The sequence below is a fragment of the Babjeviella inositovora genome (assembly GCF_001661335.1).
Source record: "Babjeviella inositovora NRRL Y-12698 unplaced genomic scaffold BABINscaffold_10, whole genome shotgun sequence".
In the NCBI taxonomy this organism is placed as follows: Eukaryota; Fungi; Ascomycota; class Pichiomycetes; order Serinales; genus Babjeviella; species Babjeviella inositovora.
Window position 1 is genome coordinate 484,160 of NW_017566847.1, and position 17,453 is coordinate 501,612.

Consider the following 17,453-nt stretch of genomic DNA (forward strand, 5'->3'; position numbering starts at 1 on the left):
TTGTACTCTGCATAAGAAATCGTCGTTCACCCTCTTCACCTAAACCAATTTGCCTCGCGCTTCCATAATTTATTGGCCATTCCGTAAATCCACATCTAACTTGAATCAACCATTAACTGTAAAAAGACAATGACACAATCAATGAACCTTCAGTCACCCCTCTGTCTCTTATCACTCCTGCACTGATGGCGCGGCTGCTCATCGCCTGCGCGCTTACCTAAGCTGAAAATTATTTTTTCTAAATGGTTTTGCATACAGTACTTGAAAACTTTCGCCGGCTACTATCGTTTTGTTTTGCAAGCTCTGCACTATCCCGACACAATGAGCAAGTCTTTAGAAGTAAGTTTTGTCTAAAGCCCCAGCTATGGCAGTACTAACCTATAGGAACGTCTCAAGACGCATTCTTCCGCTTTCGATGGTCTCTTATCGTTGATCCCAGCCAAGTTCTACTACGACTCCGCCACCCAGGACCAGTGGCAGCAGAAAAAAAAGTCCAAGGACGAGTTGCGCGAGAACAAGCGCGCCAAGTTGGACCCAGAGGCCGCCAAAAATGCCGACGACTACAACAATTTCGGTGCTTCCGCCAAAGAAGTCTTGGACAACAAGCAGGAAACCTCCAAGCCGGTGGTGCTTCCGGGAAAGAGGGTCGCACCGACCGAGCCTGTAGCCGGTGAGGCCGAAGCGAGCGACAGCGACATGAGTGACAATGGTATGGATGTGGATTCCGACTTGGAGTCGGGCCTGGACGTTCCGTTGTTGAAGTCTGACGAGGAATTAGACGTGGCCTTCGATGACGAAGGCCAGAAGGTTGAGGTCAAATCTGCAAAGGCGCTCGCTCGGGCCGCGCCAGTGAAGAAAGAACTCAGTCCAGAAGAGCAGAAGGCGAAGGACGAAAACCTCCGCCTCTTGAGAGAGAAGCTTGCAAACAGAATCCAGGCGTTGAAGCAGAAGCGTCGCGCACCGGGCACCAACGTCCCGGGCGCGCCAAAGTCCAGAGACCAGATCTTGGAGGAGCGCAAGAGAAAGAAGGAGGAGCTGAAGAAGCGCCGGCACGAGGAAATGGAGAAGGAAAAGTCCGACTCCGAGTCCTCAGACGACGACTCTGAGGGCGAGGTCGACACCGCCACCGCCAACAACGTACTTTTCCAGAACATTGAGTTCTCCGATGGGTCCAAGGTGACATCGGACTTGACCGCCATCCGCACGGTTTCCAAGAAGAAGAAGGGCCCGGCCAACAACGATATCAAAGCCCATTTGCGCAGCATCGAGAAGAATAAGGAAAAGTTGAGCACGTTGTCGCCCGAGGACCGTGCCAAGAAGGAGGACCAGCAGAAGTGGACACGAGTGATGGCGCAGGCCGAGGGGAAAAAGGTCAAGGACGACGTGAACTTGTTGAAGAAGTCGTTGAGAAAGAAAGAGGCCGGGAAGAGAAAGTCCGCTGGCGAGTGGGTCGAGAGAAAGGAGAACGTCACCGCTTCCATTGCCGCCAAGGTCAAGAGAAGAGAGGACAACTTGCAGTTGAGAAAGGAGAACAAGGGGGTCAAGGGGAAGAAGCAACAAAAGATGTTGAAGAGCATGAAGGGGGTTGTGGACGGTGGCAGACACAAGAAGAGAGCCGGATTCGAGGGCAAGACCAAGAACAAGAAGGGCGGCCGTCCAGCCAAGACGTACTAGGGGGACATCACTGTATATTATAATGTATTGTTAACTGAAGAGATCAAAGTTGCGTCAGCATTTTGCACCAAGTTGTAGCTGCTAAAGTCCAAACCACTAGATTCCTTTAGCTAACAGGCAACTGCCATGCTGTTTGACTCAATAGCTGCATTCTATTTTGATATCAGGTTAACATCTAGATTCGACTTTCTAGGGTCGCGTTTACGCCTAAATCCTGTTTGATTCCACTATATATATACATATCTATTGAGAAGACCCGGTGTCCACCTTTTTGTATTACATATCCACCCGTTATTTCTTGGTCGCCTCCTCAATCAACTTGCTCAAAGAACCCTGTTGGTACAAGTTTTGCACATCAGAGTTGCCACCAACGTGCTTACCACCGATGAACACGTTCGGCACGGTCTTCTGGCCGGAAATCTCCTGAAGAGCCTGCTGGATAGCACTGCCATCGGCGATTTTGTCCAACTCCAAAATCTCTGCCCGGGCATTCATCTTCTGTAAGGTCTGCTTGGTGGAGGAGCAGTATGGGCAGAAGGACTTGGAGGCAACAAAGACGGCGTTAGACGCGATCAATGACTGAACTTTTTGGAGGACTGCCGGGTCGGTAGCGGGAGCGGTGGAAAAGAATCTGCGGAAAAGCTGGTACATTTTTATAACGATGTAGATGGAAGCAACAACGTAAACGACAAACATGACGAGGAGCTGTATACGCTAAAGAGCGATAAGGCTCCTCCGTATACGGTTGACTTTTTTCATGGTGGAGCATTTTGGTCGTTGATTCACCGGGAAAATGGTCAAGGCACGTACAGCCGTTAAGCCTGCTGCACAAGAGGTGGGGAAATGAAAAATCCAGCCAAGACTGAGTCTTTTCATCAACTTACTGGAGATTCCAGCTCAAACACCTTTTATTTCCTTCTAAAAGGGAGAAACGTCACTCCTGGATTATTTAGTAATACCTATTTTGGCAGAGGCTTGGCATTGCCGATTAGCAGCTTTTTCCACGCTCTCGGCATATATCATCACGGTACAGACTTGGGCTTAGAAACTCCAATATAATTAGTGGGGGGGCTCTCGGAATCTCGTCTCCGAGCCTTGAAACCATAGTACCCCAGCCAAACATCAAGTCAGCGACGTATCTGCTAATTTGTCATCCTAGGCCATGATCACGTGACTTATATCGGAGTTCGGCTGAGACAGAACTGCAGCCAACCGCCCCAGCTTCCCGCGTACCGAAACCATCACAAGGACGATGTGGGGTATTTTTCCATTGCTATTTAAAGCCGCAGCGTCCCCCTTGTGAATATCTCACATCCACCCACAAGGATTTAGTTATAAATATTTGCACAACATGTCTGCTCCAATCAACCTTTCTGGCAAAAATGCCCTTATTACTGGTTCCTCCAGAGGCTTGGGCCTCGACGCTGCCGAGGGTTTAGTCCGCGCTCAGATCTCTATCGTCTTTATTACTTCCAGAAAGGACAAGGCGGTCCAGGAGGCCAAGAAGTACCTTGAATCTATCGCCGCCAAGTACAATCCAACGTGCCAAATCATCGGGGTTGCTGCTGATATTGCCAACGACCAAGGCTTGGACGCTCTTTACAAGGTTGTCGTGTCTAAGGTCGACAAGCTCCACATCTTGATCGCCAACGCCGGCGCATCCTGGGGTGAGGGGATCGAGACCCACCCTGCCTCGGCCGTTCGCAAGATCTTGGATTTAAACGTTACCGCAGTCTTTACTTCCATTCAAAAACACTTGTCCTTGTTGGAAAAGGACGGTACTCCTTCCAATCCTGCCAGAATCTTGATCACCGGTTCTATCGCTGGCATCAGCGCTGATATGGGCATGGGCGGTACCTACGGGTATGTAGCTTCCAAGGCTGGTGTGAACCACTTGGGTAGAGCTCTTGCGTTGGAGTTGGGTCCACGCAATATCACCGTCAATGTCCTTGCGCCTGGTTTCTTCCCTACCAAGATGTCTAATGGTTTGTTGGAGGTTATTGGGGATACTTACAAGGAGAACAACCCAAGGGGAAGATTGGGTAACTCCCAGGACTTTATGGGGATCGTCCAGTTCTTGTGTGGCGGTGTTGGCAGTGACTACCTCAACGGTGTCGTGTTACCAATCGACGGAGGGTCTCACTTGGCGGGCCGTCTCTCTAAAATGTAAGCTTGTTTCATTAATAGGTTTATTGCTTGAACCCTCAGGGGTATTAGTATATCTGGAAATATAAGGGTGCCTGGTTTTTATTCTTGCTTCAAACGGATTGGGTATGTAGCTACCGGTCTAAGAAACTATTAGATATTGTCCCCCCCATTCCTTCAAAGGTTCAAGCACCAGTGGCATGTGAGCAATGTTTTTACATTGTAAAAGTCAATACAACTGTGGTATATCTCTACCTCAAGGGTAGAATATCTACTTATAGTAATAAGTAATGCTGGTTACCTCTATAATGTATATAGGATAAAGGAGGGAGGGATCGACCTCCTTATATAGAATATTGATCCCTACCACGTGACAGGTACACGCTTACTACAACAACGAAGCTTACTATTAAATCAAAACGGAAGTTGCAATCTATATTTCAATGGGATTCGACCATTTTGATGGAGAAGCCAGCTTAGAAACTGGCGGTCTCACTGGCAGCCCCCTTTTCACGCTCGGCCCTGGTTTGCAATCTGGCGTCTCTATCGGCATCCTTCTGGTCACCAGCGGTGCCAACCTTCAAGAAAAGAGACAATACCAAAGCGGCACCCGCACAGCCAGCTCCAAACCAGTAGGCATTCTTATACGCATCAAACAAACCGTGGGTGTTGGCGTAACCCTCGGGCGTGCCAATTTCAGGATATTTGGCACTGACGATGGCGGAAGAGACCCCCAAGCCAATACTCGCAGCAAGCTGGATAAATGTGTTGAAGGTACCGGCTGCTCTCGACTGTAAATCATTGGAAACCGAGGAAAGAGCCACCATGTTGACGACATTGTAGCATAAATCACCCCCGATGACCGCAAGGACATAGCAGATGAAAGGACCGGTCCAGTAGGTCCTGTAGTAATCCATGGTGGCCCAAATAAGGCACGATGCAAGGAAACAAAAGATTCCAAAGATCATTAGGAAACGGCCAGGGATAATATGCAAGGTGAAGGCGGCAAAGAGGTTCACAAGGATACCTGTGATACTCATTGGAATGGTCACCACGGTTGTGTGAAGCGGGGAGTAGCCCTTGACATACTGGAAGTACATCGTACCGTAATAGGTAACGATGGAGTTGAAGTCAATCCAACAGAAGCCGATACATACAACGGCAAGGACAAAGTTGCGGTTCTGCCATAACTCCACCACCAATAACGGGTTTTCAGGGATGTAAATTTCGTATGCAACAAAGCCTCCAAGAATGGCAATCCCAAGCACGAGGCACGCGATGATGTACAGGGTGTTCCACTTCTCCTGCGTGACATCCACTTGGGTCAAGGAAAAGACAATGAGGGTAAAACTGCTGACGATTAACAAGGCACCGGTGTAATCCAAGGCTTTCAACTGATGGAGCACTTCCTTCTTATTCAACGTCTTATCTTGGGGCACCAAAAAGTAGATCAACACCACAAAGATTATGTATACGATGGCCAAAAAGTAGTGCACAGCCCTCCAGCTCAAGAACTGGGCCGCAATCCCACCCGCCACCAAACCACCGATAAAACCCAAGGGGGCACCAGCCGCAAAGCAGGCCATTACTCTGTTCTTGCGCTTGCTGGGGCCGTAACTACTCCCCAAGATACCTGCCGCAGCGGGAGTGGCCGTAGAGATGACGACCCCGATTAGCGCTCTCATCACACAAAGTGAGATGAACGATTCCATAAAGCCGGTGATCAAGTTGAACACACAGTAGAGGAACATACTCACAATCAAGGAGTTCTTGCGACCAAAGGCATCGGCAATTCCACCCGATAGAAGAAGAAACGCCCCGACGGCCAAACTGTTGGACCCAATGGCCCAGGTTAGCTGTCCACCGTTGACGTCAAAATATGTGCCCACACTCAGTAGAGACATTTGGTAACACCCGCTGGAAAGGGAGACAGCAGCGACGGCAAAGGTGCAGATAATCACGACCGTGAGCTCCTGTAACCCAGATTTGAAAACCTCGGGTCTGGCCTCCGATATGACTGCCACGGGAGTTGGTTCGCCCTTCTCGAGATCTGGTTGGCTGTCAGTACCACTGAGATGGAATGTTTGGGTGTTGTGGCCAGATAGTTTGAGTGATAAAGACTCGGATCGTATGGAGTTAGTCATTGAAGGATGCTAGTGAGTGAGATGCAAGTGAGTGTGTGTTGAGGTGTATTCCAGGATCCAAGCAACGTGGTATGAATGTGGTTCCAGGAATACTTTAGAAGTAGCATTGCAAACAGGAAAAGGTCATCTTTAAATACATATGAAAATTTTTGAAACGCGTGGTTGAAATCTGATACAATTTCTCCACCTTGACGGCCGTAGAAGTCCTTCCCTTGGCAGATGGCGCCTTGTTGCATGCAGCATGCAAGTTTTTCGGTACGAATAAAGAATTTACTGCCTCGAGGCAGCCGGCCGTTGCGGTTAGACGCGGAAACAAGGCTATTCGCGCTCGCGGATGCACGTTTTTCCGCATTTTGCCGTTTTGCGGCAATAGCCGTGCCAGCCACATAGAGACATTATTCCCCACAATTCTCTCACCAGAGGTTCAACTTTTTTTTTACAGGGGCAGATATGTCAAATGGCATATGTTTGGGAGGATGCACAACTACCATTGTGTTGAACCCCGCACATTAAGGCGATTACAATCTCCGAGGTTGGACGGACGAAACTTATATCCGAGTGAAAAAGCTATGTTCTAAATACTCTAATCATAATGGTCATGCAATAGATACGTATACAATTGCAATCTATTGAAGCTTACGCATTCAGTATCTTGTTGCTCAACCCCTCAGACCGCTCACGCTCCGCTTTAGCCTGTAACTTAGCATCTCTTTCGGCGTCTTTTTGATCCCCAGCGGTCCCCACTTGCAAAAAGCAGGAAAGAACCAATGCGGCCCCTGCGCAGCCAGCACCAAACCAGTATGCGTTTTTAAAGCTCTTGAACAACCCGAGTTTGTTCGCATAGCCCTCAGGGGTCCCAAAAGCGGGGTATGTGGCGCTGACAATAGCGGAAGAGACCCCTAGCCCGATGCTGGCAGACAACTGGATGAAGGTGTTGAACGTCCCGGCAGCTCTGGACTGCAAGTGCTTGGCCACGGAGGAAAGGGAAACCATGTTGACAACGTTATACGCCAAGTCAGCCCCGATGACGGAAAGAACGTAGCTGATGAAAGGCCCGGACCAGTAGGATCTGTCGTAACCCATGGTGGCCCAGATGATTGCAGCTGCCAAGAACGAAAGAGTGCTGGCCATCATCAAGAGACGGCCAGGAATAAGATGCAACGTCAAGCCCGCAAAGACGTTCACCATGACACCCGCAACACCCATGGGCATGGCGACCGCAGTGGTGTGCAACGGGCTGTAGTCCTTGATGTACTGAAAGTACAAAGTGGCATAGTAGGTGAGCACCGCATTGAAATCCATCCAACAGAAGCCCATGCACACCACGGCTATGACAAAGTTGCGGTTTTTCCAGAGCTCCACCACGAGCAACGGGTCCTCGGGAATATAGATTTCGTACACCACGAAGCAGCCAAGGATGACAATCCCGAGCACAAGGCACGCGATGATGTACAGAGTGTTCCACTTCTCCTGCGTGACATCCACCTGGGTCAAGGAAAAGACAATGAGGGTAAAACTGCTGATAATGAGGAACGCCCCAAAGTAGTCTAACGACTTTAGCTTCGCTATCACTGTCTTCCTGTCTAAGGTTGCATCCTGGGGGACGTAAAAGTAGATTAGCGGCGCTAAGAAGATGTAGACGATGGCCAAAAAGTAGTGGCAGGCCCTCCAGCTGAGGTATTCCGTAGCAATACCACCGACAATCAACCCAGCGATGTAGCCTAAGGGTGCACCGGCGGCAAAACAAGCCATGACTCGGTTCTTTCTCTTGCTAGGAGAGTAGCTGGCCCCCAAGATCCCGGCCGAGGCGGGTGTTGCGGCCGAAACAAAGATCCCGATGAACGCCCGGAAGATGCACAACGAAATAAAGGATTGCATAAATCCAGTGATTAAATTAAACACGCTGTAGAGGATAATGCTGATGATCAAGGAGTTTTTGCGGCCAAAGGCGTCCGCAACCCCGCCCGAAAGGAGAAGAAACGCCCCGACGGCCAAACTATTCGCACCGATAGCCCACGTCAACAGACCACCGTTGATGTTGAAGTATTTCCCTGTGTGCTCTAGTGACATTTGGTAGCAGCCGCCAGAGATGGAAGCAGCCGCAACTGCAAGCGTGCAGATCATCACCACCATGTACTCCTGGATGGCAGAGGTGAACACCTCCGGCCTGGCTTCCGAGATTTCTGCCGCACCGGGATAGCCTGCCTCTTCCTGTCCATCGTTTTTCTCTGGGTCTTTTTGGTAGGTGTCAGCCACCGACAATTTTCCTTCCGAGTCGTTCATAGCTGGAATGTGTGATTTGTGGGGGTCTTAATGATTTGGGGTTTTAATGATTTGAGGTCTTGGTGATTTGGGGTCTTAATGATTTGGGGTCCTAATGATTTGTGAAGGTCCCTAGTAAGATGGCTGACGAGATGTTAGTCACGCGGGAGGAATAGAGGGGTTATATACAAAGGTGAAGATGGACTCCTATATGCTAATTCTGTTCAAAACTTTTGTAACTGTTAGAACCTCCGTCTTATGGCCAAACCTCACTCATAATTCACTTACTAACTCCATGCATACATGTTTCCACATCCATTCTTCCGCGTTGCAGCCATGCGCTCCGTGGACGTCTTCACAGGGACCGGCGCGGAAAAGTTCTGGCTCGCGCGCTTGAGGGTACCTCATTCGTCCATGTAGGTGCATATTATTGCTTTTTTAGCTTTTCACACATGTCCCGAGAAACGCGGGCCGATCCGAGGTTGGTCACAGTAACAACATACCCATACCCACAAGATAAAACCGATAAGAACTCAGACGGTGCAAACGTTGAGACTATGCAGCCCCACAACTGGAATGTCTCTTATTACCTTAGTAATCACTAGCCGCTCTGGATCGAGAGCGATAGCCCTAACAAATTATAGTTCAGGATTTGATCCGAAAGGGCTTAGCACCTGTAAACTAGAATTTCTCGTGTGAAATAGGCTATATCGGAAATACAACCACATGCTCTATCTAAGGGAATTGAGTATACCGTTGGATAATCAATGAGACCTCCGTAACTACTCTGGAGTGGCACCACCCTTTCTCCTCTAATATTCTGCCTAGTAAATCTGTATTGATCGATTAAAAGAGTATAAACCTATGTATTAATCACAACAGACAGGACCGACGTCTGAAGATTTGGTTCGTGTAAATCCTGTTACACGTAACCCTCCATCCCCATATCCCCTCACTACGTTACCAAGTGTCCCAATCCAAGTTGCCCGGTGTAGTTCGTCTCCGTGGAATCGCACGAACTGACTAACGCCTCGCGCCGCTTCGATCCTGTGCACTTCTGCTTCATCTTCTGCTCCTTCGCCACCATCAAAATACAACTCAAAATAAGGGAGTTTTCGTTCTGTGAAAAGGACAGGAATGTATCGTAAAAGGACGGCGAATCAGGCAACAAAAAGGCATTCTCAGCTGCTACCGAAGAGGGAAACGACGTTTTTGTCCGCCTTCGCGCCTCAAACTGTTCGTGGGCTACCGAATCGGCCGTGCGGCCACTATTCTCCAAGATGGTGATGGTCTCTTCCTCGGGGATTTCTGCGCTGAAATCGAGAGTGGATGAGGTGTACTGGGCGATATCCTTGAAGCTCTGTGGACTTCTCCTAAAATTACTGAAGAAAAGCCGTAACGGAGCGGAGTCGATGTATGCGTAGTCGTTCATTAAGTGGCAATCGGGGGAAATACTACCAGAGTCTTGCTTTTTGCCCTTACCAGTCCCAGTTTCAGGTAAGTTTTCACTGTAGTAGTCATTGAGGATCTCCATCTCATCGTCGAGAACCAACGCCTTGACAAGGCTCTTGGAGATATTGGTGGCTCTGTTCTTGGTTTTTCTCTCCATGATCCGCAATTTGGTGCCCTTCACCATACAGTCGATATAGTTCTTGGAATGGTGACTCAACATCGTGATCTGGAAATTGTTTTCGGGGCTAAGAGGATCCGGGGTAAAGGCCAATGTAAAGGCTGTGCACGCTTTGTCGTTAACGGGCTTCTCGTACACCTTCACGTACTCATGTTTATCCATATTGGCCTCTTTCTGGTTTGGTAGCGGGGGCTGGATGTACTTGTAAATCGTGATACACGGAACATTAGTCTTCGGCCTGGAGAATATGTTCAACGATGGTTTTGGGGAGCTTTTTACCAACACGGGAGAGCCTAACCCCTGTGATTGGAAGTAATGCACTCTTTCGGGATAGACCTTGGCGTACTTCTTACAAAACTTGTAGGTCTGAAGCGCGGTAGACGAGGGGAAGATGAGAATTTCGGATCGAGTGTTGAACATAGTGAGCAAGGCAGCCTGGCGATTGAAGTCAAACTGGTATCTCGGCTCTTGGAGGAAGCAATCTACCAATGTTTTCGCGCTGGACAACGACCAGAGCTCGTCGTTATCCGCTTGCGGCACAGAAGGCACGCTGGTCTGTATAGCCTGGCTCGGTGATACGGTGGAGGAGGAACCTTGAGAGCTGAAGCTCAGTGAGGCACGTGGGTGCATTTTGGTCTTGTGGTTTAATAAATAAGGAGTGTAATTGAATCAGACGGATGGGATTTTTATATCCTTATACAAGCTCCAACTTGATGTGTTTAATCCCTCGAAGTTGCTCAGAGGCTAGAATTAACCATCACAAGACCGCCCCGATTGTACGACGGTGACCTCTCCAAAGTTTATTAATTGGCAAAGTATATGTACAGGATATGCACTACATACGTATGTAGGGCTGTCATGCCAGTGCTCCCCGGACCTTCCTGCGCCCATTAGTCTCCTCTCGACTGTGAGAGGTCTCATAGCAAATACCCCGTGGAAATTTATGGAATTGTGCCTCGATTGACTGTACTGCGAGGTCTTGGTAATCTGGTTGAGCGTTTACTATTGCTACCCCCCTCTAGTATTGTGACAGCCCATGTTACCTGTGGCGCAAGTGGGAAAAGGTAATTAAGGCCTGCGTCATTTTAAGAAATGTACGGGGAGATAAGCGCGCACGTGGCTTCCCCTGTGCGGCATAATTCTCGCAACGCCAAGACACTGGCAGGTTTGGGTAATATGGCTCCATGACGCCACTCACAAGAATCTCTGGTGAAAATATTAAAGGTTACGAATCTATAGCGCGCGTTATGTACAAGCAGACCGGAAAGTAAGGCAATGCCGCTTGTAGTTATCCCACATGTATAGAACGCCGTCTTTCCGATTGGGAAGCAGCTAAAATTGCACGGCGCATTGGGTTCAGATTTAAGAGAATACGGTCGATTGGAATCCTAGAAATTAACGCATATTGTTAATCGGGTACCAATTTGGGATCGTAGACCACCGGGATTACTGAATGCCTGGCTCCGTGGTGCACCAGCACTTCCGGTTTCCGCTCCCAATAGATGCATACGATGAACAAAGTGGCACGTTATTTCAAAGACAGTCTACCAGGTATACCAGCTGACGAGGAAATATTGTATAATGGATTAACGTGTACCTGTCTTGGGCTGTGACTCAAAGATCTAAGGTGTAAACATGTCTGGCATGCGTTATCTTCACCACGTATGTTCGATTGAGCCGCAGTGACGACATGTAGGACCTGGGAGGCTAGCGATTAATTCTATGCATGTATGTTGACATGCAGAGTTCTAGTATCGAAACAACGCTCGAATGTGTTTTTATCTGTATATTTTTTATTGACCATACTTATATTTCCAGAGATATGCTAATCTGGTTATAGGGTATGAGTTTTTTTTTTAAATAAATAGTAGCGTGTTTAGTATTAGATTCGATTTATAATCATAATATTGATAAATATTATTTAAAGTATTAACCTTAATCTGAATGTTTATATATCTATAACAAGCTAGGATATAACTTCAAATAACCAGAAATTAACCTTTGATACAAAAGTATAATATACATGTATTACACAAATTGTACTTTTATATTGACCTTTTTTCTATATCTGTACTTATTCGGACCTTGTATTGCTGAATTAATTTATACACATGTATGTAGTAGGAATATATATAAAAATCTATACTTTCCGTTGCCACGTATTAACACCAGCACTTTCCTTATCGTGTGATTTTATTTTCGTGCTCATGCATATCTTTGTTTTCGGAACAAGGAATCGATATCTTTACCGATGAATCAAAATATGGGTAGTACACAGGTCACAATCTTGATCTTCACCAAGTGTTTGGGCATACTGTAGGCCGAAATGTCCCTCACATCAACTATAAAACATATTGTTTGTAGCAATATTAACTTTATAAGTTACTACATGTATGTTATTTATAAGTTTTGATACCTGGATTAAAGATGCGTTTGTATACCAACACAGTTATGTCTAATTTCCTACCCCAGATCACAGTTTTTTGTCGTATCCGTTACTGACCACAGTTCCACAACTTAGCGGTACTCGTACCTCAGTATATCATCACTAATGTGTTTAAAATAGATGCTGTTTATGCTTAAATCTAACTCTGAAGTATAAGCCCCGGAGACGGAAAGAAAACAGTGATAGTGCTCTAGAGATTCGTAGCCCTGGAATTAGCCGAGAAAAGATGAACTAGATCTCAATTATACACCAAAACGGCGCTGATCTTCGAAGGCCAATAGGTTTCCTCGACATTGCCACTTGGATTCCGCTCTTTATCCAACATATTCGGTTAAGAACCATATGAGTCTGAAATGTATACACCTTGGCTCCCATGCAGAGGCTGCATGGCCTCTTTGTATAAAACCAACATATCTCTAAGTTTCCTACTCAAGGCATATAACACATGTTAGCCAGCTATTGACAGAGACATGGTACATGTGATCTTTCTAATGTTTCAACGCTTATAGTTTGTAACGGTAAGTCACTCTGTTCATACGATCACGTCGCGCCGTATCAGATTGACTCAGGGTGCCACGGCATGTGTGGAGGAGTATTTGTGATTACGATTTGTGGCCAATCTACTTGATTGGTCTCATTGCGCACGTTCCAACAAATACCCTTACCGCGTACCCTTCCTTAACCAAAGACAAATGGGGGTTTCAGTTATCAACACAAATTTGTTAAGCATTCCATACCTAGTGCTCCATTTTATCTTGCTTTTGCCTTCTCGTGGTGCGCCATTAAGTTCAATCTGAGAACTTTCATGTCGCTTTTCCAACCGTTCTATACCGTGACGTTATTAGGGGTGTTGTGTTGGTAGTCTAGAACCATGACTAACAAGTGGGGTACTTACACTGTCACCACGTTGGTCTTGGGTAACCCATATCTCCACGCCGTTTGTGTCAGTTGGGTGTCCACCAACTCCAGAACTATCTCACCCTTGTTTTACAGCATTTCCGTGCAGCTAGGCAGCCTTATTGCCAGTTTCGTGTACGAAAAAAACGACACTCCATTGTACAGAACCGGTAACAGGGTGTTGTTTGTAATGGCGGTGTTGATGTTCTCCATCTTGATTGGTACCAGATACTATTACGTCTGGAGAAACAAGCAGCGCGACTTATGACCTCAACCGGATTTTAAAAATAAAACCCAAATTATAGATATAATAACTTTGTAGAATAAAGCCATCCGTCGCCAGTAGGACTTAACTCCTACAACACCCCTTATTAATAGCACGCTCTGAATTAAGCAAAGATATTCAAATAAAGCACAAAAAAATACTTGCACTATTGTCCCAAAATATAGTACAGAAAAAGTTAAAGGAATTGTTCCCTATCCGGGGATGGGAAAGTCTGGGTTACCTCAACTGCCAGGGTACATTCCTCTAAATCATACCTTGGAACCCATTCAGCTATAGTGGCTCGCTTACAACACTTGTCTGATGAACTCTTGGTTGTCGACAACCTTACCACCGTTGTTGACCATGGAACTCTTGACAAACTCCTGATGTTTCAAGGCAGCAATGGCGTAGAAAACAGCACCAAAGGTTAAAATAATCGCAGGACAGATCAAGCTGGTAACCATGACGGTTAAACTTAACCACTGGACCAAGGCCATAACCACGTAGAACCCCACTCTCCACCAGTTCTGTTCGAACTTTGTGATTGCGTTGACAAAGTTATCCGACATCGGGCAGCACTTCAACATGAATGGAATTTCAACAAACACAAGGATAAGACCTTGAACGATACAGATAATGCCAAAGACTATGACCACACTGACGTGGAAGAGGTTGGCGATACCAAGACCGATACACACGAAAATCGAGATGATACCGGTCCTAACCGTAGGTTAGCATAGAAGCAGAAACAGAAGCAGAAAATACTCACCATTGGCCGTACACAGAGTAGTTTCTGGCCTTGAAGTCATCGGAGAAGCCGGAGAAGTTTAAAAAGTCTTTGAAAGCCATGGTTGCCGTGGTATACGATAGTCCGGTTGATGTATAATCACTACGTCTTACAATGAGTGACACAGCCTTAATCTAGAGGCAATACTTGCATGGCTGTAATTGCAGACATGAGTTTGGGCTAAACGCAGGATAATGCCCCAGGGGGGAATGTCACGTGTCCAAAAGCGGCAACTAGGAGGTTCAACCTCTTGGGTTTTATATAAGCATTGCAAAAGCAGATTCTTATAGATTTGTGTCGGAATACTGAGAATAGTAGATTCTTATTTGAGCTGATTTTTTGAGGAAAAAAGAATAGGGCCTTGGCTGACACACTTCGACGGCTTCCCAGTCGGTTTCTGACGGTATGCCAGAGTGGGTGATTTAGCATCGCTCAATGGACAGAATGTAATTGAGCTAAAATGTTTCAATTTCCAAAGCATTGGGCAAAGATGGAGAGATGATAGGCGGAGCGTGCTATATTATAACCGATGCACTTCTAATACGTTTGCCGGTAGATTTTCAACCGGACCCTCAAAAAGCCTTTCTCTGATTAGTCAGATATACATAGGAGCCCATCCGAGAATCCCAAAGCGAGTAAGATCCCGCAGGAGTATTATATTCTTGATATTGATGGAATATTTCTCGGCAACCAAGTAACATATTCGGATAGCAAGGTTTGAAGATCCTTGAAAACGTCTACTTGAAGCTATCATATGCTAATCCCACGGTAGACTACAATAGCTGCAATTCGTACAAAGTTTTGGATTGAGAATAACACTGGATGTAATTAGGAAGTTGGATAGTATTCTGACAACTGTCTAGTATATTGTCACTTATGCCCCTTAAACCCGCGGTCCAAAGCCTTTTGGGAGACGGGACCTTGCATAATTGCCTCATGTATAGGCCCCAGGACTAAGCACATGCTCTTTGCATGTGCTAGCTGACCACTCTTTCAACCACGTACGGGCTACCCCGTTTACACCTATTTAATAACTTTCAATTCATGTGGAAAGTTAAAGCTTCTGATATCAACTGACAGTAGCTATTGGCTAAAAATTTACAGATATAGCATTCCCATTGCCCCTCAGCGAATTGCATATCTGCACCCCATCCTGCATCTTTATCGCAGTTTCTGTTCCCCGCAAAACCCCCCTAAATCCATAAAAGGGTCAGCCTCCAGCATTGTTTCACTTGCTATACCACCACCGGCTAAACTCGATGACTTCGCTCTACTATACTGCTACTGACTCGGCCTACAAGGCCGCAACTTCCTGCCTTTTCTACTTCTCCAACTATCAGGCCAAGGCCAAGGCTAAACGTGCGCTGGTGCTTGCGACCGTGCCTCCCGAATGGCTTCTCTCGGACGAGATTGCCGCGCAGTTCACGGAATCCTCAGGAAACTCCGTACTTGCGATCATCAACGATCCTGCGGTTGTAGGTCACATTCTCTCTCAGAAAGAGATCGACTTGACCAGCAAGTACACCAGCACTGAGCTCTTGGAGCAGCTCAAATCCCGCGAGATCACCAGCGAGGAACTCACGCTCGCAGTATGCAAGAAGACGGCAATCGCCAACCAACTCACCAAGTGTTGCACGGAACTCATGTTCGACGACGCCTTGGCCCGTGCGCGCGCATGCGACGCGCATTTGGCTGCGCGTGGCGAGCCCCTTGGGCCGATGCACGGCTTGCCAATCTCCGTTAAGGACCCTTTCAACGTTCCGGGCTATGACTCAACCTTGGGTTTTATTGACAACATTGGAAACAAGGACAAGCTCGAGCAGTCGACTGCGGTAACCGCGTTGCTCCAGCTTGGCGCTGTGATCTACTGTAAAACCAACGTTCCCCAGACGATGATGACGGTCGACTCAGATAACAACATCTTCGGAAGATGCTTGAACCCCTCCAACACTAGCTGGACCGCAGGTGGGAGCACTGGGGGCTCTGCTGCCTTGATCAGGGCCTGTGCAGGGAATATCTCGATTGGAACGGACATCGGGGGGTCCATCAGATTGCCAGCCCTCTGCTGCGGAATCTATGGATTCAAGCCCTCCGCTCAGCGGTTCCCGAGTGCAAAGCAGACGAAGCCCATCGATAATGCGCGCCGCGGGTCGGGAAATTTGGAAGTCTGCTCGGGGCCCATGACCACCTCCATGGACGACATTGAGTTAATCTTGAAGTCTGTGTTGTCGATTCCCAACTTGGACAAAATCGACACCGAAATGTTGAACGTCAAATGGCGAAAGGAGTGCGAGTATGTTCTCCAGGAGAAGCCATTGCGCATCGGGGTGGTAGTGGAGGATCCCGAGGTGCCTCTTCATCCGTCCATGAAGCGCATTATCCAAGAGGCGTGCAATAAGTTATCTTCGCACTCTGGGATCGAGCTTGTCTATGTGGAAAAGTTCCCCAGCTTACACGCTTCCTTCAAGCTCTGCTACAAGTTCTACTCCTTAAACGTCGGAGGCATGCGTAAGAAGATTATCGCAGGCTTTGAGCCTCCGGTGAAGTCTGTACTGAACCTCGACTCGAGTTTCATAGCACAAGATTTGGGGCCAAAGGTGACAACTGTCTCTCAACTTCAGGATCTTAATGGAAACCGGTTTGACGTGATTGCCCAATGGAATGACATTTTTAACGTCTCAGACTTGGACTGCTTGTTGATGCCTGGCCATGTCGGCACGGCTCCCCCGCACGATTCGTTTGGATTGCCATACTACACCGCGATTTGGAACCTCTGTGACTTCCCCGCACTAATTTTGCCCTTTGGTGCGGCCGATAAGGCAGTGGACACGGCAAAGTACGTGGTTCCAAGAGAAAAGGAGGCGTACATTCGGAAGTACGAGCCAGAAACCTTCGACAAGGGTATTGGGCATGTCCAACTTGTGTGCAAGCACTTGGACGACGAGAAATTGTTGGGGATCGGCAAGATCGTGGATCTGGTGTTGAACCCAAGAGCTAAAGTGTAACCGATACATTTTGTATTTCGAAGAGGTAAGATTTTCGTACTTTTACTAGACACTGTAGTTGAGGTCGATTTTGAGCGCATGATTCTGGTACTCCTAAAATTACGAATAGAAAATAAGATATATAAGTATACGTTTCGTATGAAAGGGCTGTTGCCCTCCAATGCCTGACCCTAGACTATGCAAGTAAATTTCGCCCGT

General features: G+C 47.3%; 8 protein-coding genes across 8 annotated transcripts; 3 read left to right on the plus strand and 5 right to left on the minus strand.

Moving 5' to 3' along the window:
- Nucleotides 1-301: 301 nt before the first annotated feature.
- BABINDRAFT_52526 (ribosome biosynthesis protein) lies at nucleotides 302-1,730 on the plus strand. Its single transcript, XM_019132178.1, has 2 exons — nucleotides 302-339; nucleotides 385-1,730. The coding sequence occupies exons 1-2, from the start codon at nucleotides 322-324 to the stop codon at nucleotides 1,672-1,674; spliced, it is 1,308 nt and encodes a 435-aa protein (XP_018983897.1). The 5' UTR covers nucleotides 302-321; the 3' UTR covers nucleotides 1,675-1,730.
- Nucleotides 1,731-1,740: 10 nt separating this feature from the next.
- BABINDRAFT_162776 (glutaredoxin) lies at nucleotides 1,741-2,400 on the minus strand. The gene has a single exon (XM_019129533.1). It carries the CDS (start codon nucleotides 2,368-2,370, stop codon nucleotides 1,966-1,968), a length of 405 nt encoding a protein of 134 aa, XP_018983898.1. The 5' UTR covers nucleotides 2,371-2,400; the 3' UTR covers nucleotides 1,741-1,965.
- A 548-nt stretch (nucleotides 2,401-2,948) lies between these two features.
- BABINDRAFT_162777 (uncharacterized protein) lies at nucleotides 2,949-4,133 on the plus strand. The gene has a single exon (XM_019129534.1). It carries the CDS (start codon nucleotides 3,026-3,028, stop codon nucleotides 3,842-3,844), a length of 819 nt encoding a protein of 272 aa, XP_018983899.1. The 5' UTR covers nucleotides 2,949-3,025; the 3' UTR covers nucleotides 3,845-4,133.
- Nucleotides 4,134-4,295: 162 nt separating this feature from the next.
- Nucleotides 4,296-5,963, minus strand: BABINDRAFT_39333 (uncharacterized protein; the record flags this gene model as incomplete). Its single annotated transcript, XM_019131921.1, has 1 exon — nucleotides 4,296-5,963. One exon carries the CDS (start codon nucleotides 5,961-5,963, stop codon nucleotides 4,296-4,298), a length of 1,668 nt encoding a protein of 555 aa, XP_018983900.1.
- Nucleotides 5,964-6,495: 532 nt separating this feature from the next.
- Nucleotides 6,496-8,713, minus strand: BABINDRAFT_162780 (uncharacterized protein). Its single transcript, XM_019129535.1, has one exon. The coding sequence runs from the start codon at nucleotides 8,244-8,246 to the stop codon at nucleotides 6,600-6,602; it is 1,647 nt and encodes a 548-aa protein (XP_018983901.1). The 5' UTR covers nucleotides 8,247-8,713; the 3' UTR covers nucleotides 6,496-6,599.
- Nucleotides 8,714-9,180: 467 nt separating this feature from the next.
- Nucleotides 9,181-10,485, minus strand: BABINDRAFT_168298 (uncharacterized protein; the record flags this gene model as incomplete). Its single annotated transcript, XM_019130580.1, has 1 exon — nucleotides 9,181-10,485. The coding sequence occupies one exon, from the start codon at nucleotides 10,483-10,485 to the stop codon at nucleotides 9,181-9,183; it is 1,305 nt and encodes a 434-aa protein (XP_018983902.1).
- Nucleotides 10,486-13,768: 3,283 nt separating this feature from the next.
- On the minus strand, nucleotides 13,769-14,312 carry TVP18 (Tvp18p; the record flags this gene model as incomplete). The annotated part of the gene is made up of 2 exons (XM_019131918.1): nucleotides 13,769-14,183; nucleotides 14,233-14,312. 2 exons carry the CDS (start codon nucleotides 14,310-14,312, stop codon nucleotides 13,769-13,771), a joined length of 495 nt encoding a protein of 164 aa, XP_018983903.1.
- Nucleotides 14,313-15,349: 1,037 nt separating this feature from the next.
- On the plus strand, nucleotides 15,350-17,377 carry BABINDRAFT_86738 (uncharacterized protein). The gene has a single exon (XM_019132842.1). The coding sequence runs from the start codon at nucleotides 15,510-15,512 to the stop codon at nucleotides 17,253-17,255; it is 1,746 nt and encodes a 581-aa protein (XP_018983904.1). The 5' UTR covers nucleotides 15,350-15,509; the 3' UTR covers nucleotides 17,256-17,377.
- The last annotated feature ends 76 nt before the right edge of the window (nucleotides 17,378-17,453 follow it).